General features: G+C 35.9%; 1 protein-coding gene across 2 annotated transcripts; it reads left to right on the top strand.

Annotated features, from left to right (window-relative positions):
* Positions 1–2,935: 2,935 nt before the first annotated feature.
* LOC140162728 (BBSome complex member BBS5-like) lies at positions 2,936–26,844 on the top strand. Of its 2 annotated transcripts, none has more exons than XM_072186013.1 (11): positions 2,936–3,073; positions 12,453–12,581; positions 13,246–13,328; positions 15,347–15,412; positions 17,066–17,115; positions 19,084–19,211; positions 20,392–20,527; positions 21,144–21,239; positions 22,825–22,887; positions 25,845–26,066; positions 26,364–26,844. In XM_072186013.1, exons 2-11 carry the CDS (start codon positions 12,502–12,504, stop codon positions 26,493–26,495), a joined length of 1,056 nt encoding a protein of 351 aa, XP_072042114.1. In that variant the 5' UTR covers positions 2,936–3,073; positions 12,453–12,501; the 3' UTR covers positions 26,496–26,844. The 2 variants fall into 2 exon arrangements, with proteins under 2 accessions (XP_072042114.1, XP_072042115.1); XM_072186014.1 differs by lacking the exon at positions 2,936–3,073 and adding an exon at positions 3,159–3,175.
* Positions 26,845–27,078: the final 234 nt, after the last annotated feature.

Here is a 27,078-nt window from a genome sequence, read left to right as displayed (position 1 = left end):
GCGAATGGTCGAAATCATAGCAGAGGGGGACAGCTGCAAAATCAAAACAGCGTGTCCTTTTCTTCTTTCCTTTCCTTTCCTTTCCTTTCCTTTCCTTTCCGCTTTCCTTTGCTTTCCTTTCATTTCCTTTCCTTTCCTTTCCTTTCCTTTCCTTTCCTTTCCTTTCCTTTTCTTTTCTTTTCTTTTCTTTTCTTTTCTTTTCTTTTCTTTTCTTTTCTTTTCTTTTCTTTTCTTTTCTTTTCTTTTCTTTTCTTTTCTTTTCTTTTGGGCATTTTTTTGATTTTTTGAAATTCGCGATGTAATACAAATTTTATGACAAATTATTAGAATTTGATATTTTAAAATTTTTTTGACATCATTTGAAGATATACGGTAGGCCTACGTTTTTTTCCCAAAAAGACTAAGTTTGTTGGTGTTAGTGGCAATGTTTGGGGGAAAAATCCATCAATACGAAAGGTCAAAATTTTCAATTGATCGTCGGCTTTTCACAGTCCAGCTACATATACACTTTAAGTACATATCATTAGATTTACATGTAGGGCCTATAAAGTTTACTTCGAGGAGGACTGTTAAATATCAAAAATATCAATTTTTAATCATTTGCCATAAAATATGTATCATATCGTGAATTTCAAAAAATCTAAATTACCGGTATTTGATATCAGAATGACATTCTTCGTATTCAGAATGCAATTCGATATGTCTGAGGCTCTCATGTCCCACAAAAAATACTGCCCAAACGTTCACACCCCACGCCTTAAGGTTAGTAATTATTTTAAACCGTTGCGATTTGGTAGTTCACAGCATCTTGTGAATGGTCTAAGAGAATGAAAATCGACTTTTTTTGGCTGCTTCGACCAACAGTACGTCGTGTATAGGCCTACCCTTAAGTTTCAGTCTTCTCTTTCCTCCTTCTTCATATATACTTCAATTTCTTCCCCTTTCTCTCTTCCTTCCCCCTTCCATTAAATTACTTCCCCCTAATCCCCAGTTAACCCCTTCTCTTCCTTAGTTGCCCTCCCTCTTTCCGTCTTCTTCATATTCTTCAATTTTCCCCTCTCTCATTCCTTTCCCCTAAAGTCAATTACTTCACCAGTCCCATTCCCTTCCTAAATGTCCTTTCCTTCACTCCTATTCTTCAATTTCTTCCCCTTTACACTCTTAAAACGATCTACTCATTTTTAATAGAAACTTGTCAAATTCGATTTGACAAGGGAAACTATTCGGATGGGGATATAACAGATTTCTCTTCAAAATTAACAGATTTCTCTTCAAAATGAATCTGATATTCTCATCACCAAGAAAGTAGAAACTCAACAAAATTTGATAAGATTGCCATGTCATTTTTTTTAATGAAATGGTTCTTTTCAAAATTGAATTATAGATTCTTATCAAAAAAGATACAAAAAAAAAAAAGAAATTTTTTAGTAGTTTGTCTTCTCCGAGGAGGAGAACCTTTTCAAAGGCTTTCAAACATGTCAAATTGAAATGGATAATCTTGTCAAATAATGAGTTTGAGATCTTTTCAATTTAAATAGTTTACTTGTTAAAATAAAATGGAAACTATTCATTCTGAAAAGAGTGATAGGCCTACTAATAATATACATACTAATCAAAATGAACATTATCAAAACGAATAGTTACGGGATCAAAAATAAATGAATATGGATTCTATAAAAAAAAAAAATGAATAGTGAAATTAGAGTGTACACCCGGGGGGCACTCCAACTTTGGAGGTGACGCGTACAGGGCTGTTAAGACCCCCTTTTCAGCATCGCTAGCTGTCACCCAAAGACCCCATATTTTTTTACGAACACATGTTCTGTCACCCGAAGACCCCTCATTTTTTCATTTGATCCGTCACCCAAAGACCCTCACTTGTTCAATTTTAACAGCAACTTTCATTTATCACTGATTTTGTCACTTGTTTTGATAAAACAAAGAAGTTTGAAGCCATTTAGAACTAGAAATTCGATTTTCGAGGTTTCTGTTGCGTGAGTTTCGGCTCTCATCCAAAGATTCCATTTGAAAAAAGGTCATGTTCCCACCCAATGACCCCATATTTTTTACATTTTGCTCTCACCAAATGCCAAAAATCATGCTCTCACCAGTGACCCCATATTTTTTACATTTTGCTCTCACCGAATGTCCCTTAGTGCGAAAGTGCCAGCCCTACACCTATATCCATTTCAAATTGAAGTGCCCCCGGAGTGTACACATACACTTCTTCTTCCCCTTGTGCATGAATCAAGTGCAATTAATTTTCTTTACTTCTTTTCCTCTCTTTCGTTCCCCTTAAATCCTGGCTTCCCCCTGTCCCTCTTATAGGCTTTTGTTCCTATGTTAGCAAAAAGCTTAAAAAGGCCCAATAAAAGCCATTTGGTGAACGATATCATTTTCAGACACTATTTTTGTGTAAAATTTTAGTTAGAAAAATTTAGGAAATGTGTGAAAATGAAGGCCCATTTGTTGACCCCCTTGTTTAGGCCTATTAGTGTAGGCCTATACGCACAGGGGTGGAAAATTTTGTAAAATGAGGCTAATTGAAGTCATTTGCTGCATAATTTTTACACTATTATTGCTTTAAACAAAAAAGGCTCCAAACGCAATTTGCAACATTTTACTTGAGATCTGTTTGCAGGGACTGTTTGTAAAGTGGATTTGCGCCCTCTATAAACAAGAGAGTGGTGTGAAAAAATCCTCACCCCCTGTAATTGGTTTTGCTATAAAACAAAAACACTCAGAATCATTAAGTTTTAGCAATGAATTGTTTATATTGTAAGGCCAATTATATTTGTTCACAACGTAGCTAAAACTAACATGTCTTACCAAAGATTTGTAGATAATTTTAGCCATTTTTGTCTCACATTTTAAATTTTTTATTTTTGTACGAATAAAATTGTTTAGAAACACCGTAAATACCACTCTAGTCATTTCGTGATTGTTGCTACTGTAAACAGAGAATTTAAAGCTTAACTTTTCAGCCGGATTCTTCATCATGTTGTTACCTCGATTAAAATTAAAAGCATTATCCAGCTTTATTTAAACGTTGGCTATATCTAGTTTTTTGCTTGTAAGTTACAGTAGATTTTTATGGGTACTGGCGCATCGTGACATTTTGCAGGACAGGCGTGCATTGACAGCCCTGTCACTCACTGGCTGACTGATTTGAAAGGTGAATTCAAATGTGCCATCATACTGCATTTTATATATCAAATTAAAGCCCTTGAGTAAAGAAAGCCAAAACTGACAATCGTTTTGTCGTAGCACTTTCCGTAGCAAAGTTACATCTTGTCAAAGATTGATGTAGGTATGACAGGGAAACCTCAGTTTTCACATTTGCTAGTCAGCCAAAATGGCCTAAACCGGCAATACAAATTTACATTGAAATTTAAAAGAACCACTTGCTCAAGGAAAGCTTCATAAATATGTTGTCTATACTTCACTTTTAAACCAAAATGATTTTTTTTTGGTGATGAGACACTCACACATGGAATTTCAGAGGGATTTTGATAGCAGTTCCATTAAAAAAAGCTGCTCTCGTCATGAGACTAAGATCTAGAAACACCCCGTGCACCAGAACGAAATTACAACGCATTGTCTATGGAGCAGTGTAATACACATAAGGCCAATGAAAGTTAATTCCGAGTTTATCGTCCCTTTTTTTTCCCCGGTTGGTGAGGTACGTGACTTTTTCATTTTTCATTTTTCATTATTTCATCAGATTTCATTATTGACCTAAAATGCGTGTTGATTTAAAGCCACACTCATACATGTTGTTTATAAACATGTTTTTATATGGTTAGGGACTAGAAAAGTTAGAAAAGGGCCTCGTTTTGCTTTCAAGTTATGAATTTATATGTTTTACAAACAAAAATATATGAATACCTGAGTGGAAGAAGGGCCCAACTCCAATTTTTTACAAAAATGAGTTAGACCCAGCATTTTATTGCCAGCAGACTGTTCTTGCTTGTGTGCGACAGATGAGCCAAAATCTACTCTCTAAATGGTCTTCCATGCGTACACTTAATCATGGGTTTCATGGAAGAAAGGCCCAACTCCATGGAGTTGGGCCCTTCTTCCACAAATATAGGGTTAAAGAGGAATTTTGTTCATCCATGAGATCGGCTTTTCACTACAATAAATTTACTTGCTATATAAGTATCATGTTACTTGAGTTATACTTGTGCAATTAATGGTGATTACCTAATTTCTGTAGCTATTTATAACACATAACTGGCACTTGCAGTATATTAGTGGAAGAAGGGCCCAACTCCAGCTCAGTATTAAGACCTGTACCGTTGCCATGGAAACATCATATATTATTTCAAATGTATATGTACTATTGTATGTTTATGTATTAAAGGTCCCCTGAAGATGAAAAATTTCTGTCTAAAAAACTTTTCCAAATATTAAGTTTTTTTCTTAATATCTCAAAAACAGTTTTGATGGAGTTGGGCCCTTCTTCCACTCAGGTATTCATATGTTTCCAATTGCTAAAACTGGTGAAACACTGATACTTTGAAAATAATGAATTATTTTGGCATTTTTGAAAATTTGACGCGGGTGTTTTTGGTTACCAAAAAGTGGCGCGGGCGAGGGACGATAAACTCGAATCGACTTTCACTACCTAATCATGCATAACAAGCGAACGCAAAATCGGAATCAACTGAAATTTTGGGAATAGGCCTTTTTCGTGGATATCTAATGAAACATGACATAAATAGAGGATACTAGGATCACAAAATACTCCTTTAACCACTGCGTTGCAGTGTTATCGATTGGGTAAAAACCGATAAGTGGCATAGGCCTACTATGCTTTTAGAAAAACAAGTTTAATAATTAATTATGTAAATTTTATGCAAATTAGCTCATGAATAATTAATGAGCTCATAGCCAGATATATGAAGAAAAAATTAGTTTGATTTACATTTTTGAAGTGTATGAGTACATCAATGTGGCATTTTTTATGCAGTTTTAAATACACTGCCGTGTTTCTACATATAATAAAAAGAAATCCGAATTAATTTGGACTATATTTTAAAAGTTTATGGACATTTTTGGGCTATTTTTAGGGCAAAATTTGGCCTAAAAATTGTCAAAATATGCCAGTTTCAAACATTTTGAACCATTTTACGATGTGTAAATGGTAGTTATATTAGGAAAAAAGGTTTTTTGTTGATAGAGAAGTGATAAATTATCAAAACTATTCCAAAGATAAGACCTTATTTGTGTAAATAATTTTTTTACATGCATATTAAGCCATTTCGTGCCATATGGCACGAAATTGATTGGGGGTAATAGAATAGGGTTAATTTGATATATAAAATGATGCAGTTTGATGGCAAATTTGAATTCACCTGGCATAAATTGATGACTTTCATCAAAAATATTCAGCCAACATGGCCAATAATATTTATTAATGCATCAATTTCAATTAAAAAACAAAACAGCATCTAGCTCATGAATCATGATAGTGCAGATTTTCTATGTGGAACTGCTATGTCTCATCACCAAAAAAATCATTATTTATTTGGATCAAGTGAAGTATAGACAACATATGTAGATCTACATATCAGGGGCGTTTATTCTTCCGTTAATCGCCCCTAAAGGGGAGGGAATAATATTTCCCCTTTGGGGAAGAATTTTGCATTTTGAAGAAGAAAAAAAAGAGAGGGGAAAAACAGAAGAAAGTCAACAGGATTCAAGGAAGATTAAAGATAAAATTAACTAATTTGGGGGAAAATGTATAACTGGAACATGTGTTATTATGTTTTATGGTTATTTTTGGAATGAAATAGATGGTCACTGGCTGGCAATGCCAGTTCTACAGGGTAGGTGAATTCATCAAGTGTCATTTAGGGAAGAATTATAATGGGTACATAGCATTAGCATACATGTATAGTGGTCCCTTCGCTTTTACCCATTCCCATCCCAAAAATAATTATTTTGAGGGAAACCATGCACTTTAGCATAAAACAGGGAAGTAATTCTTCCCTGCCTGGGCAATAGTGACTAATGGTCATACTATAATTAGGGTTGGGCGAATCACCATAATTTTTTTGAAACAAGTTGTTTCTATGGCCAAATTTGCCGTAAAACACGAATCTGCCAAAATTTTTGACCTCCGATGACGTTTGACCCCTGTACTGTTCAAAAATTCAAAATGGCTGCCAAAATAGCATCTTTTTGCTTGTTTGTGGCATATTTTAATAGATAAAGAGCTTCAGTATGTCTTTTTGTATGTTTTGGGGGATGAGGAACACAAATTTGACACTTTTGAGATGATTATCTGTACCTTGTAGCTCCTTGTACAAGTTCAGTCGCCAAAAAATTCAAAATGGCCGCCAAAATGACGTCATTTTGCTTGTAATAGCATATTTTAATAGATACATGGCTTCAAATGTCTTTTTTATGTTTTTGGATTTGGGATCACAACTTTGACACTTATAACAAGATTTGGAGTAACCTGTACGAGTTATCAGTTGCCAGAAATTCAAAATGGCTGCCAAAACGACGTCATTTATTTGTAAATAGCATATTTTTACAGAAACATGGCTACAAATAATGTCTTTATCTATGTTTTGATGTTGGGGAACACAAATTAGCGACTAACTCAATAAATCTTAATTAGCAGTAACATATACGGATTGTGAGTCGCTAGCATTGAATATCATCCACTTTTGTTGAAGAAAACTGCTGAAATTTACTTCTCTAAAGGAGTAAAAACATAAACAGGATTATAGTTTACATGTATTTACAATTAGTATGTCATTGCATTTGTAATTTTTAGGAACTGTGAGCGACCTGCATTTTTTTTTTTTTTTTACACTAGGATATTTTTCAACAAAGCATCAATATATATGGTCATTTTCACGGTAAAGGGTGTAACTTTGGATTTTTAACATTTTAATCCGTAGTGTTCTAATAAAGCCACAGAATTCCATAATTTTTGGCCACATAAGTCATCTAGTTAGCAGCTACCTTGGGTAGCATAATCAGCTTTGGGAGTTACTGCGTTCAGTTTTAGCAGGCTTAAATGTACTTAATATTGCCATTTTGAAAAACTATAAAAAACAGTAACATTTTGTAAAACCCTGTGTTTTCTTCAGTTAGTTCATGGATAATTTTCTTATCCTGAAAGTACAGTCATATGTTCAGTAAACACTGCCACATTAGATTTAATTGTGAACGGCCCTGTATTTTTGAGAACCGGACTTGATATTTATCGTTTCGAGGCTTCATTTTCCGTTAACAATTGTTAACAAACTTTGTGGGTGTAGCTTTGGTTCATAATTCTTGGTTATTTCTTCACTTCTTCTTGATTCATAACAGTTGTTATCTTAACTTGAAATGGGTAACAAAAATTAGCCGATTTGCAAGCTTTTAAAATTTTTATAAAATCTTGACTTCAAATAGCCGTTTTCCGTTAACTTTTTTGAAGCCTCGAAACAAACTGTTCAGCAAGCTTGTGCAAATATAAATAAAAGAGCTCATCCAATCTATTTATTAAAATGTAGCAAACTAGATCCTCAAGTCACATGTTTTTAAATCGTGGAGATATATATCACCGTTTGAAAATGGGACCCAATACAAACTTTCCGTTAACAATTGAAGCCTCCGAAACAAATGAAGCCTCCGAAACAACAGTAAACTTAATTATCATCTATGCATATCTAAATTGGTGTGTTTCATACTGATATCTGCATTGTAATTATTACTTGATATGTGCAGAATGTCATAAATTTAAAAAAAATTGACATTATGGTTAATGTTTGAAAAATATACTGATACCTTAAAAAGCCTGTTTCGGAGGCTTCACATGCAAAAAACACCATACTTAACAAATGGGTGAAAAAATTAATGTGTGATAAATCTACAATATCTGCCGCATAGAATCATTGATTCAATACACACAAGAAAATAACAGCTTAGATGATCCCAACACTGTTGTTTTCAAAAAAACTACTTCTGCAATGTTTAACAATTGTTAACATGAAGCCTCCGAAACAAAAAAAATGACTTGCTGTGATAATTTAATTTTTGTCACAACTGAAATTCAATACTTAGAAGCAAAGCATGAAAATTGGTAATTGTGATATTTTTACCTATTTTTTATGTCAACTTGTAGTAGTTAGCTAAATATTTTACTTTTATGATCACCTGTGTTGTTAACTGAAGCCTCCGAAACACAAATCGCTTGAATTGCCAATTCTAAAAATAACTCCAATTTCTGTGAAACTTGGCTGGGAGGTTCCTTTCATCAAGTAGTATTTGTACATGAAGTTAGACATTCAAATTATTTTAGGAACCCAATTAAAACTTAAAAAATATGTTTAAGGTTTGGAAATTTCCATTGTAAATGACACTTGATGTTAAAAATTTTCAAAACTGCAATTACAAACATAGCAAAACATGGTATAAAATTTAACTTATATCTGTTGACTTACTTTGGAATGGAATTTCACATGTATTCCAGCTTTCATGTCAAAATTTTCTGAGGTTATGTAAAATACATTTTTTCTTAGATTTTAACCAAAATGTTATGCAAATGTCAAATTTTTTATTAGAAATCAAAAGGTTTAAGCCTTGAAACATTATTTTACTTGAAATGAAGTTGCTTCTATATGCATGATTTCAGTAAACAGAAACATATTTAAGTGGTTTGAAATTTTGACCCTAAAAATCAAAAGTTACACCCTTTACCGTGAAAATGACCATATGCTGACAAGTTTGATTCTGGTTTCATAGCATTTTGAATGGATTATCTCAGTTCTTTGCACAGAAATTTCACCATCTTGAATCTATTGTTGACTTTCATTTGTCGCATTTGGTGAATATCTGGGGCAACTTTAACCCCTGAGGTAGCCAAATTTGCTAAGTAGTACTTTTTTCAGATAAGTGTGCAATGATATTGATAGAATCCTGTGTCACAGGGCCTTTGATGGCCTTTACATTCATCTAGAAGTTTCATGGTTCTAGAAAGTTTCTTCCTTTTCAGTTCTACTATAGGGGTAGTCGCTCTGATAATTTAACCGTCTGCAAGTAATTGGACCCTGTCTCCTTAACATCTTAAACACTGTCAGAACTTCTTGCCCATTTCTATTTTCAGCATTCATCAGCATTGTTAAGTGAACGACTGGTCCATCACCACCAGCCGATTCGTTGTGACTATGTTTTTACGAGAATGTGTTTGAACTGACATGACTGACGTGGATGCACCACTTGCTACAATGCACAGATCATGCATCTGATGAAGTTTATAGAAATATTGAACAGAAAATTGGGAGTTCAGAAGTTACATCTATTGTCTATACATTGACCCTTATTGCGATTTCGAAGCTACTATCTCCAAGCCATGCAGCTCACTGCATATTCCTCTACAATGAATACACTTCATGGATGGAGACAAGAGGTATCGACCATACTGGCTTCAAAGGGTTCACTGCAAAGTAGAATTGCTGAAATTGCAAAGGAGTCCTTGTGTCGTCTGCAGTTTATATCATAGACGTCTTTTATGCTTTCGTTGATATCAACTTAAAATAAGTTACTTTTGGCAGTGTCCACGTACATACAGAACGATTGATTCCTGCGTTGTTCCGAGATCTATTCTCAACTGGATGGTGCTTTCATTTTCCCACTGATGGATCTCCTGGAAATAGATGCCATGTTGGCAAAAGTGGACAGAATAGGGGTACATTCATTTTTGAACAAAAGTTACCTGAACTGAAACAAATCAGAGATGATTCCGTGGTTGCAGATGATGGCCAGTCAAGCAGACTTTATGGAGCAGTACTTTATAATGAGGTGATTGATATGTTGGAGAGACAGTTATCTGAAATAGCATTCTTTCAAAGCTGTAGAAATTGATGAAGCTAAGATGGAATTCGTTCCTTTGAAAAATCTAGAATATGCAGTAGCATTTGCTAAATTGGACGTTCGCATTGTAGCAAGTGGTGAATTTTTCGTGCGAAGAACTGAGACAGTCCATTCAAAATGCTGTGAAACTAGAATCAACCTTGTCAGCAGATATTGATGCTTTGTTGAAAAATATCCTAGTGTAATACAAAATGCAGGTTGCTCACAGTTACTAGAAATTACAAATGCAATAACACCTTAGATTTCAGCAGTTTTGCTCAACAAAACTGGATGATATTCAATGCTGACGACACATTATTTGTATATTGTACTGCTAATTATGTTAAAAGTGTCTATTTTGTATTCCTCTACATCAAAACATAAATAAAGACATACTTGTAACCATGTATCTGTCAAAATGTTCTATTACAAGCAAAATGACGTCATTTTGGCGGCCATTTTTAATTTCTGGCAACTGATAACTCATACAGGGTACTCCAAATCATCTTATAAGTGTCAGAGTTGGGCTCCCAATCCAAAAACATCAAAAAGACTTATTTGAAGCCATGTGTCAATGAAAAAATGCTATTACAAGCAAAATGACGTCATTTTGGCGGCCATTTTGAATGTTTTTGGCAACCAAATTTGTACAGGGTACAGATAATCATCTCAAAAGTGTCAAATATGTGTTCCTCAACCCAAAAAACATTTAAAAAGACATATTGAAGCTATGTATCTATTAAAATATGCCACAAACACGCAAAAAGATGCTATTTTGGCAGCCATTTTGAATTTTTGAATAGTACAGGGGTCAAACGTTATCAGAGGTCAAAAATTTTGACGGATTTGTATTCTACGCTAAATTTGGCCATAGAAACAACTTGTTTTAAATTAGTTTTGTAAAAAAAGTTCAGATTCGCCCAACCCTACTATAATGCACACAAAGATTAAGGGAGCTCTGCTTTGCATATTTCATACAAAATCCATTTTCTTTTTAGTTTGGACATCTCCCTATCTAGGGAAGCATTTGGGATTCTAAGGGAAGACAGAACCATCAATTTGTTAACAGCTCTATTGTCCAAGTTAACTTAAATTTCCCTTTTAAACCTCAGCTTCAGATCCAAAACCTTGATTATCCTTCCCTATGCCTAGATGCAATAGTTCAGTGGCAATCTCCGAACTCTGCTACAGAAGAATTTTAATTCTAATGCTTTATAAATCAGGGGCATGTGAGTCACCACATAATATAAAAGATCTGAAAATGCTAAATGCTGAAAACAGTTAGCAAAAAGCTAAAAACACCTAGCAAAGAGCTGCAATTTGGGAAGATCCTAGACTTTTGTACAGAGCAAGTGTACACTTGGTACAAAAAAAGCTGAAAATCAAAACAAAAAAGCTGAACTCTCACATCCCTGTAAATAATAAATCACAGCTAGCTCTGAAAATTATGAAGAGCCTAGAGGTGTTTGCCAGCCTGTCTTCCCTTTGAACCATTCTTAGATGCAATGGTTCAGTGTCCAGACTGTACCATCTAGGAAAGAATTTGATGTTTTTAGGGAAGACAGAATAGAACAACTCACAACTTAGCCTAACAGTTGTATAAAGAAGTTTTTGGGTCTGACAACACACCTATATTTAGTCAGGGAAGGGAGGGAACAAGAAATAAGGAAAAGTACAGTATGTAGATAGCAACCAGCCTAAAATTTTCCCTTTTGGGTCCATTTTTTGGGATCTCAGTTGGGGAAGAATCTGGGGACGGATGTTACAAAGCGCGGTAGGGTGAGGGAATAATTTCAATTTTCTGGAAGAATAGACACCCCTGCTACATATGTTGTCTATACTTCACTTGATCCAATCTTTTCTTTTAAATGTAAATGTGTATTGTGCAATGTGTTTGGGAGGAAATTGGGTCCCGGTCTACATGTAGGTCAATTTGGCTGACTAGCAAATGTGTTATTAACTAAGGTTTGCCTATCATTACATTCTATTTCTAATCATGCTAATTCTTCATATTGCATCTTAGTACCGGTATCTAAAGTCTAAATCATATTGTAAATTTTAACTTTCCAGTAGATGCAGCATGCAGTAAAGGTCCATTCATACTACGGCGCAATTATGTACACATGTTATTTTAAGGGGGCACTACACCCATGTGGTAAATTGTGACTATTTTTGCATTTTTCTCAAAAATGATTACACACTAGTAACAAAAGTTGTGTATATTATTGGGGCAAGGAATCAAATTACTACACTGAAATTTCAGTGACTCAAGACAAGCGGTTCGGTATATATGATAGAAAACGAGGTACATCCTAGCGGTACCTTATTTCTGATCATAAATAGCAAACCGCTTGTCTTGGGTCACTGAAATTCCAGTGTAGTAATTGATTCCTTGCCCTATAATATACATAACTTTTGTTACCACTGTGTTATTAGTTTTTGAGAAAAATGCAAAAATAGACACAAATTTATCGAGGGTGTAATACCCCTTAATGATTTTAAATCAAGATTGAAATGATCAAATAACATTATTTGGTACCCCCCGGTATACAGATTTTCATGTGCCGTACGACATACTATTGTACTCTTTCTAGATTGACATAAAGAAGTTGCTAATACAGTCAGAAGTGGGATAGCAGACGTATGCAGGCCATCGGTATGTCAGCTGTGGTGTATGATGCATTATGGGAGGACAGAGATGTCCGTTTTGATGTCAGTCCCACGTAAGTACTCGTATATGTGATGCGATCAAGCAAAATGAGTATGATGTCGATCAAAATCAAAATTCAGTTTTTTAATCTCTCTACATGAGCTGTAATTCTCCCAGCTTTACAAAATGTATTTCAATGCTGAAAACCCTATCATATTTTTACTTTTAATTTTATATCTCAACATCAATATTCCCGACATCCGACTCATTTTACTTGATTGCATCACATTATACAGGGGTCGCGCTAGGCTGCATTTTGGGCCAATTTGGGGTCCCGGCCAAAATACAGTTCGGACCCCCTATTTTGAAATTTTCTGCGAGTTCAGGGGTTCCTGCAGATCCCCAGCTTTTCAATCTAGCGCTACAGCAGAAATACTATTTATGCTGCATCTACTTTGAACCCCTACTTTCAGGTTTTCTGCAAGTCATCGGGGGTCCCTGCGGACTCTGGAGCGCTTTGTTCTATAGCAACAGATGGATAATCTGATTTGCTGATTGGTGCGCTTGAAGGGGACACAAAGTTCCTCGTATATATATGTAGTTCATTAACAGGGTGCTCGTGTCAATCTTGGCAAGGGATTGCCGTATAGTGCTGTTATTCTCTCAAAACAAGTGTAGACTGTGGTGTATCATTGCATTGGCAATAATAAATCACTGCGCTCTTTTCTTACATACAGACAAATGAACATGCGTCCAGGTGAAACTGTGATTGATTTGTTAGATTCAGTTGAAGACACTAAAGGAAACAATGGGGACAGAGGTAAGGCCTAAAAAAATTTTTATTGGTGTAACATGAAGAAAAAATCAGGGTCTAGGTAGGTAGGGATTTTCGATTTTTTACTTTTATTTTAAGCTGTTAGTTGCATTTGATAAATGCCTTTCAACTTTTTTTTTTTTTTTTTCTTTTTTTTTTAATTCTTTTTATTATAAAAAAAAAGTCTACTACAGTCGGACCTAAGTCTAGGGTCGGTCGGGTTACGGCAATCAAACACTTTATTTGGGGGTAATGAATGTATATACACAATTCAATTGTTCTGGATCTTCCTCACATTTGTCTGGAGTAACCTTTATTTTTGTACAGTTATTATTTTATGGGGTCACCGACTCGGTATTATGCAGTTAGGAAGAGACCAATTGTAGGTTAAATTATGCATATCACTGGTTGGGACTGGGAGAGAAATTGTACAAAATAATGCACACATACTGAGATGTTGATGTGTCTAATGCATGAGCCCAGCAGGGGCGAATGCATTAGACCAGAGAAGATGTAATAAAGAGGAGGGTCAACGGAATTATATCCTTGAGATAATCCCGTAGGTAATCCTGTCGCATCTATTCATAGTCCTTTATTCTCAAGTAGTTAGACATCCACTTGAAATATCCTATGATGTTATGTGTGTGACCGCCCATGGTTGACCAATTTTCACTTCAGAATTGAAAATATTTCCCATGTTTCTATAAAGAATTTGTTAAAAAGTATGAAACGTGTGTGTTAAGGACCTGCTGCTTGGATGGGATACCACATGTGGGTAATACAAGAAAGAAATCGAGTGCTGTAAAATTTCCCCCAAATCCACCGTTTTTGTAAATATATAAATTTCTAAAGAAGAATTTTTAGGATTTTTTAGAGAGGTGATGATTGTTGATCATTTCTATTTTATTATTTTATATATTTTCCTGTCATTTCCTGCCAACCTAATAAAGATATTCTGATAATTGATAACATTCTTTATCTTAAATAATAGAGTCTGAAAGTGGCAACAAGTAGCAAAAATTATAATTTGCCATAGAACTTCAGTCATATTTTATCTGAAATCTGACTAGATGACAGGGTCTGCATGCATGCTGTGTATAGCATGATGACATGCACACACTGACCTATCCCTAAAAGCAGTTAGCTGCAACTTGTGTATCACACCCATCATGGGTTCAAACCCTATTGTGGTATTCTATTGTTAAGCAGCTAAATAGGGTGATTCATCATTAACTTTGAGTGTAACGGTCTCACACATATTTTGTTTGAGGATAGCTTGATCAACCTCCTCTTTATTACATCTTCTCTGATTAGACGCATCAGCATCTCCGTACAAGTGTGTTTTTTTAACAATTTCTTGAGCAACAAGTGATATGTACACATTTATTAACCTATTTCATATCCTGTGATTTTTACTATTTTTATAACAAAATTGTCACTAAAATGTTGGAAAATGCAAGCAAATATAAATGCATCAACCTGCAAGAAAAGTGAACGCATCCGAAATCACTGCTCGTATGCACACCTCATATTTTACTAATGTTTGCTCTGATTGGTTCTCACTATCTAGCAGTGTATGAATAAAGCTTAATTCTGTTTCCAATTTCAGACCTTGGTTGAGGTCCACTGCACCTTTAACCTTTTACCAATGCTCCAATGTACAGACAAAAAAATTAAATAATTCAGTGCTCGAAATAAGGAGGGCCCAAGGGCCCTAGGCCCCCGAAAATCAGTGAGGACCCGCAAAAGACACATCTGGTGGGCCCAAATGGCCCATAAAACTTTGTGGCAATTTTTTCTCACTTTTTGTGGGGTTCATAGGTTAAAACCAATGGCCCAAATTCGGGCCCACAAAAATTTGTGAGGGCCCTCAAACATTTAAGATCAAGGACCCAAATGGCCCTCAGAAATTCTGGCTTATTTCGAGGCCTTATGTACATTGTAATGTGTTTGGTTTTGCTTTTAAAACAAAGATCACTTTTGTGGTTAAAATGACATTTTACTTCATTTGGTTGTCTTTTCAGGACGTTTAATTGTGACCAATCTCAGAATAATTTGGCATTCCCACGCTATGCCAAGAGTTAACTTGTGTAAGTAAACAATGCAAAATTTTATATTAATTTTGAGGTATTATCATGATATTATTATTAAAACCTCATGTCCATTCATGAGGAAGAAGCATGCTGTAAAATATAAAATAACAATATGGAATACAACAAGGATATAAAATCACACAAGGCAGCCTTTTGAGATTTGACAGTATGTCAGATGACGATATCGTCACTGGGCGGGAAAAAAACTTGTATGTACTTTTGGAACATGGATAAAGCCTTGTAGGTGTAGACTTTATATTGAAGCAGGGGTAGCGCTAGAACTAAACACTCCAGTGTCCGAAGGGACCCCAGAACTTGCAGAAAATTAAAAAGTAGGGGGTCTGGAGTAGAGTTTGGCGAGTCCGAGTTGCACAAATGCAGAAATAGTATGTCTGCAATAGCGCTAGATTGAAAAACTGGGGGTCTGCAGGGACCCCTGAACTTGCAGAAAATTTAAAATCAGGGGGTCCGAACTCTATTTTGGTGGGTCCGGGACCCCAAAAAGCAACCTAGCGCTACCCCTGTATTGAAGAGCTTGCTTCATCCATGTTCAAGGGCCAAAAGTACATGCAGAAAACACCTCATACTTACTTTTAGCCCTTGAACATGGATAAAGCCTTGTAGGCGTAGACTTTATATTGAATGGTTTGCTTCATCCATGTTCAGGGGCAAAAAGCATATATTGAGGTTTTTCCCTCCCAGTGACGATATGTAATACAGCACATCAAGGGAGAATTTACAGGTGAAGTCAATTGTGAGTTCATTATTTCTGCTTTGAAAGCATTTTGTTAGCTTTAAATGACACCACATTTGCTAAAATTGATCAAGGCATTTATTTTTGACAAGTGAAGAAGCATCCCAATTTTCTTATTATTTTCCTTATTTTTTCTAGTTTAATCTGTCTTGAAAAACACTTTGCTGCAAAGTCCATCCTTGATATGCTGCAAACTAAGGCTGGCATTTTCGGGCGGGCTCGCGGGTACCCGCCCGAGATTACATTACCAGGGCAGGAAATATTATTAATATTAATGATATCAAAATGCATTCCAATTCAATGCATTTTGATATCATTAATAGAGTATGACATGAAAACAAACAAAGTATCAATTTTCATATTAGAAACACAAAACATCGTGCAAATTTTTTTTTTTTTTTTTTTTTAGGTAAACAATAAATGATCCTAGCATTTAGCTCTAGGTTCAGGGACACAAAACCGAAAAAATAAATAACTTTTTTTGTTGTTGTTGCAATTTCAGGTACTCGGTTACCCGTCCGAAAAATGCGCCGGGTACCCGGGCACAAAATTACCGAAAATGCCAGCCTACTGCAAACCATATGCCTCAAATCACAATAATTAGTGTAGGTTAGATTATGAAATTTATAATTTTTAGGAAAATAATGGATTGATTTTCATAGGATTCATTTTATATTGCTTGAAAAAGAAAATGTAAGAGAAAAAATCTTGTGAAAAAGTTTTACATGTATTTTTTGTTTTCAAAAAAGATTGCATTTTGTGGATTTCTCACAGAAAAAAAAAATCAAAATGCGGTAAAAGTGCTCCAAAAACTAAATGCACTCACCCTACAGACTAGAGACACAAACTTTGTATTTTTTTAGCCTAATAATGTGTGTTTTACTCTTTTTTTTCAGCTGTGGGGTACAACTGCGTAGTCAATATTGTGGTGCGTTCAGCACAATCGGTAAGTTATCAACAATTTTGTGGATTATTCAAGTCTAAATTCTTTACAATTCTTGTAAAGAATTTGTGTGCTACATGATATAATAGTGGAGAAATTCTTTAGTGATAATCTACATGTAACTGGATCCAGTAGCGTAGCCAGCAGGGGGAACAGAGAGCCCCCCGCTCCCACCCTGACAAAAAATGAAAAGAGAAAAGTGCCCACTGACAAAAGAATGAAAGAGAAAATCAGGAAGGCAAAGTAAAAGAAAAGGGGCAAGGAGCAGGGGTATCACTAACCTGCGCCATGGGGTCATAGGCACATTCTTTTAGATTTTGGCACAAAATTACCAGAAGTTAGAAATTGCTAAAGGGTCATTTTAACCCTTTATTTCTATTGTTTTGGATCCATAGTTCCATAAAATTTCAAATATTTGACCCCTTATTTGAAAACCTAGCGCTACCCCTGGCAAGGAGCCCGTTTTCCACCAAAATTCACCCCTTTCATGGGCCAAAAAATAAAATACAAAAATGTAAAATGCACAAATTTTGTATGCTACATGTGCACATTGTCCCAATAAAGCCCTTTTCACCCAGATCATAGGCCAAAATTGTGTGAAATACAATACACATTGTCCCATTATTTAGCCTTTTTGGAATGCCTTTACATGTACAGCCCACCCTCCTGAAAGCTGGCTACCCCCCTGACTGGATCCTTGCAGCATAACAAACTTCAGTGGAAGAGATTGTGGGTTTATCTCTCATATAAAATATACACATCATAGTGTGCAACCCACGCTTTAGAAAGCGTGGGTTATGAATTTCCCGAATCTTAGAAAATGCGTGGGGTCGAGTATTGTATCACTTTTATGCGTGTTATTGTAAAATGCGTGCTTGAAAAATAAAAAGCGTGTCGATCGCTAGCTGGATAAAAAAATAAAATAGTTATAAAATAAATTACCGCCCTCTATAAATAGCATAAAACGTCACATGTTGTCACACCATCAATGGATTTTTTGCTTTTATCGCCGGAACAGTGTGTCAGTGTTTCTAGATTTAAATTAATTATCATGTCTTCGACTATGAGACCTGTTCCCGAATATTCGATTTAATAGGGAATTCGTGGTGATTCTACATCAGCGGTGCGGCACATCGCCGCAAAGCACCTGGGAAAACAAAACAATCATGGCCGATCCGCGCTGATTCTAAAGATTTCAGAACGAGCTGAATTGGACAGAATATGGAGACAATTTGGAGCGTGCCGTATTCAGTATAAAATTATGAATCTATGATGGACATACACATCGCTGGCGGCAGGCGCAAATAATGTAAGCTTACCAAAGTATCATGATCACACGTGGGCGATTGGCCGGGCGATGGGGTAAAAGTACCGTCATGGGTTGACCGTAGCATGGTAGCATGTACTTAAATTATAAGCTGAAAATGAAAAGGGTGGGTTGTGGCTTTTCAGTATAAAGGGTGCTTTCATAAAAAGCGTGGGTTAAAAATAAAAAGGGTGGGTTAAAATCACACTGCACACTATGCACATAATGCACTCTGTCACATGCATGCTCAAAATAAGAAAGAAGCAGGAACTGTCTTTTGGAATTTACAGGGGAGTATTAGATAGCTTCTGTCTGGAGCCTTCAAGGAGATCTGTTCAGAGCATGTACAAAAAGAGAATGGTCAACTAAGGAGAGCTAAAAATCACTCTGCTATATTGGATTTAAGGAGAACAGTAGAGAGCAATTGCTCTCGCTCTCCTCAAAAGGCAGTCCCTGAAGAAGCTTATTCTGATGATCATGAGGTCAATATATCACTTAGAATATACTTTTGTTCCCTCAGAAACTGCACGGCCAGACTGATGCATTAGGAGAGCAGTAGAGAGCAATAATTGCTCTCGCTCTCCTCAAAAGGCAGTCCCTGAAGAAGCTTATTCTGATGATCATGAGGTCAATATATCACTTAAAATGTACTTTTGTTCCTTCAGAAACTGCGCGGCCAGACCGATGCATTATATATCCTGACTAAGTGCAATAACACCAGGTTTGAATTCATCTTCACATGTCTGGTACCGGGTTCACCAAGGCTGTTTACTACAGTTATATCTGTGCATAGGTAAGCTTCATACTACTATAACTAGAAATCCACTATATCCAGAAAGTTCCTATTTTATAGATTGTGGGATACTGTAGTTTAGAACTGCCAAGCTTTCGTCAGGAGTAGCTCTGACTTCTTCAGGCCATGTACTTAAGTTTGAGACATGTAGGCTGCACCTTGCCTGCTGATGGCTCTGAAAAGAGCTGTTCACTGAAGGCTGCCCCTATTGTGAACAGTGAACAAGCAGACCTCACTTATCTGTTAATGCAAAAGTTTTTGTTGGCTTTCAAAAGAGCTGTTAACTAAAGATCGGCCCATGTCAACAGAGAGAAGTGAATAGTAGTGGCTCTGAAAAGAGCTGTTCACTGAAGATTGCCCCATGTCAACAAAGAACAAGCAGACCTCACCTATCTGTTAAATGTAAAATGTAAAACGTTTTGCTGACTCTGACAAGAGCCATTCACTGAAGACCTATTTTAGATGAGAAAAGTCCGGTCAAGGCGAGAAATGTCCAGATTGCCAATTAGCATGTTTCTACTTTTAGCTCTGCCGGGCACTTTTAGCCCTCTCCATGTGTCAACTGCAGACGATAAGTTTTAAAATAATTTCGGAATTGGTAAATATTCATGTCCATATTTGGACTCGGCATGGAAAATGCATTAAAATGAGTACAAATAAGCCTAGTATTGGTTCAGCGGTTTTAAAGATAGCCCTTGATATTTTGAGAAAATATCTCAAAACTTGGGACTTTTTATGTTGAAGCCTATGGCTAGCATGCAGAGCATTAAAACTTCAGTGTTAAAGCAATAATGTGCGATTTGCATTAATTGATTTAAAAATTTTTCTCAAATATTGTTGGTTTTCACTATCAGATATATCCTCTTTTAATTTTGGGGTGAATAAATGAGGTAAAACAGAAAATTGCTATTTCATTCCAGCGCCTTCTTCGTCAGATGACGTATCAATGTGTTGGTAAATAAAACTGGGATCCCGGTTTTATTATAAACACTCTTTAATTTTACTGTAATTAAAGCATTTCATCAGGCTTAGTCTTTCACATGGTATACATATATCATTGGGTATTACAAATGTGTAAAAAGTAAAAATTCAAGAAAAAGTGAGCTCGAGGGTGTCGCTGTGCGCAAATCGTGGGTATGTTATCATTGATTTCATAATAATTATGATTCTTGTATTACAGAGCTTACGAAACTACCAAGTTATATCGTGATCTAAAGCTGAGGGGAGCCATTATACAAAACAAAGCATTGAAATTATTACCATTGGAACAGGTGTATGACCAAGTCAATGGAGTGTGGAATTTATCAAGTGACCAGGTATGTGAATGTAAAATAAAGCTGGTGTCATATTCTTTACGAGGTGGGGGAAAATATGACCATTTTGGGTGAGGCGCAGCAATCCTGTTGGGCGACAAGTTTAAAACCTGTTCTACGGGCCCAAATGACTGCAATTGGGGATTTTTAACACCAAGAAGAATTATTTTGTAGCAGTGATGATATTTGTCTACTCTATATTCAAACATTTGCATTGGATACTTTTTGCACAAAATGCAGGTTTTCAATTTCTCACAAGCTTTGAGATGCAGGTTTTAAGTAAGGTGGCCTAATATATGAGATATGAGACAAGGGGGGGGGGGGCTTTGCGGCAAAATGCTTTTCATGATAATAGATTAAATTAAACAGAAAAAATAAGGAAAATAATAAGAATTTGGAATGCTTTTCTCTTACAAAATATGAATGCCTTCATCAATTTTAGCAAATGAGGTGTCATTTTAAAAGTTTTCAAAATGCTTTCAAAGCAGAAATACTGAACTAAAAATTCACTTCACCTGCAATGTCACCACGTTTGATGTCCTGCATCGCATAGCTTATTTGTAATTTGCAAAGGACACAAGGTTGTTAAATGTATATTGTATATTTTGTTTATTTTCAGGGTAATCTGGGTACCTTTTTCATAACAAATGTTCGCCTAGTATGGCACGCCAACCTCAATGAGACTTTTAATGTCAGCGTTCCTTACTTGCAAATGGTGAGTAGTCAAGCAGTAAATCAATATTTAATCAAACAATCAATCAAGCAATTAATCAGTCAATCAGACGAGTTGGAATTAATGACTCGATATGATTTTGTTTTAGATGGGGAAAAACACAAGCACATTGATATAATTAGGTTTCACTGCCTGAAGAGAATTGAACACAATTTGAATTCCCTCCTGGGGTTGGTATCTGTCAATAAGGTGACCAGATCACCAGGCTGTCATTATAGCTAGTAGTAGTATGTGACATGGATGGGTCAATGAGTTACATAAAATGACCTTGTGTGGTGTTTAGTTCCCAGGATGTGAGTTTTGCCTGAGGCAGTTTGTGGTTAAATGTACAAGAGTTATGACTATCGATTTGGTTCAAAGGAAATGGGACGTGAACAATTCTGTTCAGGCAGTGAAACCTAATGAAGGTTTGGCATTTGAACGTCCCAACATCACATCTAGTATTTAACCCCATTCGTAAAAAAAAACCCTCGTGGCATATGCATGCCTTATTTTTCCTAATTAACACTGGGGCGTTGAATTTTACAAAAGGGGAGCGGGGGAGCGAGGAAGCACAGTGATTTATAGTGCGCTATGCAAAGGTGCAACGCCTAGACTAGACATTGATCCACAAGCTGTGGCACACTTAAAATGTTTTTGCTGACCACTACAGCCCCATATCATTCCATAAACATTAAACAACAACTAAGAAGCGCACACCCTAGACATTCCACAATTAACCTTCGCAGTCATGATCAGCTCCCTGAGTTTTGTACGGGTTACTACAATGAGTCAATTAGCACAAAGTTCCTTGTCCAGGGGAATTGCAAGCTAAATCAATTTGTCACGAGAGCGTACTAAACCAATGCCAGGGTTTGAACCTGCAACCTCTTGCACCATAGTCAAACACCTTATCGATTGAGCTAACATTTTAAAAGCATGAAGTAGGACTCACTTCCGAGTCATTTCTGGGTTCAAATCCAAAATGGCAGTGACCAAACAAGTGGTGTATGATCTGTAAAATTACATCTGTAAGTGCATTTTATTCCAAATTTGATTTACTTCGTGAAATTTTACTCTAAGATTTTTTTCTCATTCATTTGTTTACAAACAATATGAAATCACTAAATATCCTATGAAAATCAAGGTATAATTTTGCTCAAACTTTAAATTTTTATATGTAACCTGATGTGCACTGATTTGATAATAAATATGTGACATGATCAAGGGGAATGAGTCACATGTCGACCCTAGTCGAAAATGAGTTTTACAGTGGTTTCTAAAGAGGACATTAGAGCTTTCAGAAACTGAAAACCCCATGTTGATACAACTTTTCTTTGCAATATAAAACAAAATAATATTAACACTTTCTTTGCCAATATCTTGAAATCAATATTAGCGACATCCGACTCATTTCCCTTGATCGTGTCACATATATGACCATAGAACCTGGCTCAAAAAAGTTTTTTTGGCCACTTACTGGAAATAAACTTCTTTTTAGCCTTATTTGTTAATTTTTTTGTGCTGTAGCTGTACGTCGGGTAGAAATTAACATTTATTCTGTACGATACGTTTATTTTTCCTACAGAAATCAGTGAAAATTAGAGATTCTAAATTTGGACTTGCTCTTGTGCTGGAGACATCAGCTCAGGTAAATACAGTACATTAAGGAATCAGATAGCAACGTTTGCACAGTATTTCAATTGATACACTTTAAGGCAGCTGTGTACTCTCAGACATGCATGTAGTAAAAGTGCAATAACTTTGTAATTATTCGCACAAGACATATAAAAGTATACATTTTTATGAAGGCAAGACATCAATAAATCTTAATATAAATACAGATTTGGGGTAAAAACAACAATTTTGAAGAAAATCACAAAAAAGAGAGTTTTTGGCAATATTTGTTAGGTACATCATAACAAAAAAACGCTCTTTCCAAATATTTTATTTTGTTTTTAGCTCAATCTTGAGGCTCCATTCCAAAAACGTTTTTTTTATTTTTTGATATTGGCCTTATTTTTTTGAGATATTGACCAAATAAGGCATCAAATTGAACTTTTAAAATTCACAAACGCCTATTTGCACAAAATGATGCCTAAAGTCGGAAAGAGACCAAAATATCAAAAAATGAGAAAACCGTTTCTTGAGTGGATCGTGCTTTTTACAATGATCATATTTGCTTACCTATAGATGCTGTATTTATTGAGTTATCGTGTACCTAAATCGTCATTTTACAGAGAAAATGAACATTGAAATAATGGCCGTTGAAGTTTAAAGTGGTCACATTTTGCACTTTCATCGAATCTCACAGGAGAATGCGACAGTTTTTGTTTTTGTACCTTATATTACGTGAACATCGGGTAAATCCACAGCCCCTTGAGAAGTTTGAGCGAAATCCATTCATAACTTGATATTTAAATCGGGGAAAGAACTTAAAAAACCCACATTTTATCAGCTAAAACGGAGCCATTTGACCACTAGGTTTTGTGAAATCAGTGCTTCCGTGGTGTTTCCATAAGATGCGCCAGCGCATGCAGATAAGCGTTAGCGTATGGGTAGCGTATTTGTGCGTTAACAAATTGCGAGATACGCAACGTGATGCGTTGTTGCGCGCGTGTATCCTGCTGGTACAACAAAGATTTTCTTTCCTTTTCAATTTCAAACACGAGTGGAACAGTGAAATAAAATCCTTAAAATATTGCAGTTGGAGTTTACAAATCTGGATTTTCATTCCTTGTATTTATAAAAAACATAACAAAGTACAAACATATCAAAAAAAGTCAATTTTGCGAAAGAAACAATGTCTAGAGTACACAGCCGCGTTAAGTGCATATCATTAGATTTATAAAGTTTAATTTGAGGACTGTTAAATATCAAAAATATCAAAATTTTAATAATGCTATAGAATTTGTACTATATCACACATTTCCAAAAGTTTGTACAGAATGCAATTCGATATGTCTGATGTGATCTTGGGTCTCACAAAAAATACTGCAAATGTTGCTATCCGACGAGCGGGAATGGGGGAGCGGAATGTCGAATGGAACAATACGTTATAAAATAGTTATAATGTGGATCCCAGGAATGGACATTGATGTGGATTCGGCTCTCAAGTGGAGTCACACAATTTGTGTGTGATGCATATATAGTCTTGATGCCAGTTGACACTAATGCGGCCCGTACACGATCAATTTTATTGATCAACATTGTGGACCCTAGATGCAGGAGTGGATACAGAATCACTATTAATGTTCATGCATACAGTGCACAATGGTAGATTTTGTATCCACACTTGCATCTAGGGTCTTTGATATTGATCAATCAAATTGATTGTGTATTGGCCGCATAAAGTTTTAAAGATATTATTATGTAACTTTTTCGTGCCAAGAATTTCTCAACATCCTTGATTCTGTAAATCAGCTATTCCAGTTGAAATCCATACACCCCTTATGGAAGACATGACCTTAATTTTCCAAACAGGGAGTATGTATTTTCAATTGAGTTGCCTGAATGGGTGACTCTATTTGAAGTCTACATACCCTGTGTGGGAGATTTCAAATGGGACGCCCCAATACTGCAACCTGTTTTATGAGGTTTTTCTACTGGGACATTTGCAACTTTTTGTCCCCTTGATCCTGATTTTAATGCATGTAATTCATTTAGCCTTTAATACCATGTAACAAGTTTATTTGCATGATAAGGCAATAGAACCAAATTAGTTTGATATTTTAGTTGACCATCAATGCTTGGTTGAAGCCTTACCCCCTTTTTTTATTCATCAAAACTGAGATTTTGGTATCAGAAGAAAGCTCATATATTTCTCATTACCCCAGTGAAATTTAACACCTGAGATATGTTGTTTAAATGGTGTGAACAAAAAGAGATTTGTGGTTACCACACCGGAAGTGTTATGGGGCATTGTTATACATGTTTCTGCTTCTCATATCAAAACCGCTGCAGCACTGCAACTCAAATTTTGGGAATGGTGTAGGTTTTAATGGTAGGCCTCAATCTAAGATAGAAAAAAATCGGACCACGACTCTAATAACAGGCATCTAAGCAGCATCGACTGTCGATCTAAACATCAATCAAATTTGGTTGCAGCAGGGTTCGCAGGTTTTTGTCGCAGATGGAAAAAAATGCGGTTTTAACCACTTGGCAAAAACAGTTTTTGCCAGTTTTTGCCGGCAAAAATGGCAAAAACTAAAAAAGTGATTTATAATTCAGTTTTTTCATCTCAAAACAAAATATTAAGTTACAAAAATAAGTTCCCGAGTGTAACAAGGCCAGATTTTGTAATTATAAGCAATATATTAAGAAATTAAAGGCATGCGTTTTCATTGCTCAAGTGCATTTAACCGAAATGTGGCATGTATCAAATTCAAAACTTTTCATTTCAAGGACTTGATGAGACAAAAAATATGTTGAATGATTCATTAAAAGTTGTGTGTTACTGTTTATGAGCTTTCTGTGCCACTTTTTAATATTTGAGTGACTATATGTGAGTTTTCGCCAGTTTTTGCCATTTTTGCCGGTTTAAATCAGGTTTTTGCCAAAACCCTGGGTTGCAGTGCCTAATTTTATGTTTCTGTGTTTGTGTTACAGAGTGGCAGCTATGTGTTAGGGTTCCGTATCGATCCAGCGGAGAAACTCCAGGAAGTCTGTAAAGAAATCCAAAGCCTACACAGAGTGTACAGCTCAAGTCCTATATTCGGAATAGAATTTGAGAATGAAGAGGAGCCTCCATCTGTTGAGGAGTTGACGGTAGACCCTGTCACTGATGATGTGGATATTGTCAATGACGACGAGCAGTCCGATGCCTTTGCTGTAAGTACACTCTAAAGGGTATATGATGTATTGTTGGTCGAAGCAGCAGAAAAAAAGTAGTTCACAGCATCTTGCGAATGGTAGTTACCACTTATAACAGTACTTACTTGACTTTTAGCTCTTTTTTTCAATGTTGAAATGTATTCAAACAAGTTTCGCCGTTGTTCACCACCATTTAACAAGGCCCATCTGGCGCATCACAAGAGCAGCTTTAACAGTGAAACATAATTGAATCCCTAAATTTACCTGTATTCATTGATACATCTGTATTTATTTTTATCTGTTAATTTTCTTCAGGCCTACTTTGCAGATGGGGATAAACAGAAAGACAGACCAGCCATATTCTCAGAGGAACTTGGACTCGCAATAGAGAAATTAAAAGACGGATTCACTTTGTCTAACTTGTGGCAAGTTGTAGACAATAAATGAATGCAAAATGTTGCATTTGAATTAACTATTTATTGGAAACTAAATGGCCCTGAATTTTCATCTAGGCCAAGGCCTTGCTCACCCCCCCCCCTCATTTCTAGACAATTGTTTTTCCATGGAATAGTTCCAAATTTATGTGAAACAACTTCTTTAGCACCTGCTGGAGTGCTAATTAGATCAGTAGGTATGCTTATATGATGTTGCATTAGCAAGTACTTATTTTGAAAATATAATTCTATAATGTGTATATTTGTGCAAGAAATGTTACTTTTATCAAATTATCATTTATCACCTTGAAAATGTATAAATTACATGCCATTCTTCCAATTGGCAAGCTTCGGCCGATTACCAGTGGCGGCAATACGGATGGAGGGGGGAGGCAAGAGGGACATTTGGCCCCAAAAAATATTTTTCTTGCCCCCCCCCGTTTTTAAGGGAAGCCCACAAAATTTCAACTTTTGTGCAAAATTATTGATTCCCCCCCCCCCCCACGAAAAAAATTCCTGGAGCCGCCACTGCCAATGACATTGATAATCAAGTAAAAGAAAATCAAAACCTTAAATAAAACATAACTTGATAGTGT

This window comes from Amphiura filiformis, chromosome 10 (assembly GCF_039555335.1).
Source record: "Amphiura filiformis chromosome 10, Afil_fr2py, whole genome shotgun sequence".
NCBI lineage: Eukaryota > Metazoa > Echinodermata > Ophiuroidea > Amphilepidida > Amphiuridae > Amphiura > Amphiura filiformis.
Note: the sequence above shows the minus strand (reverse complement) of the source record. Positions and strands in the feature narration are given on the sequence as shown.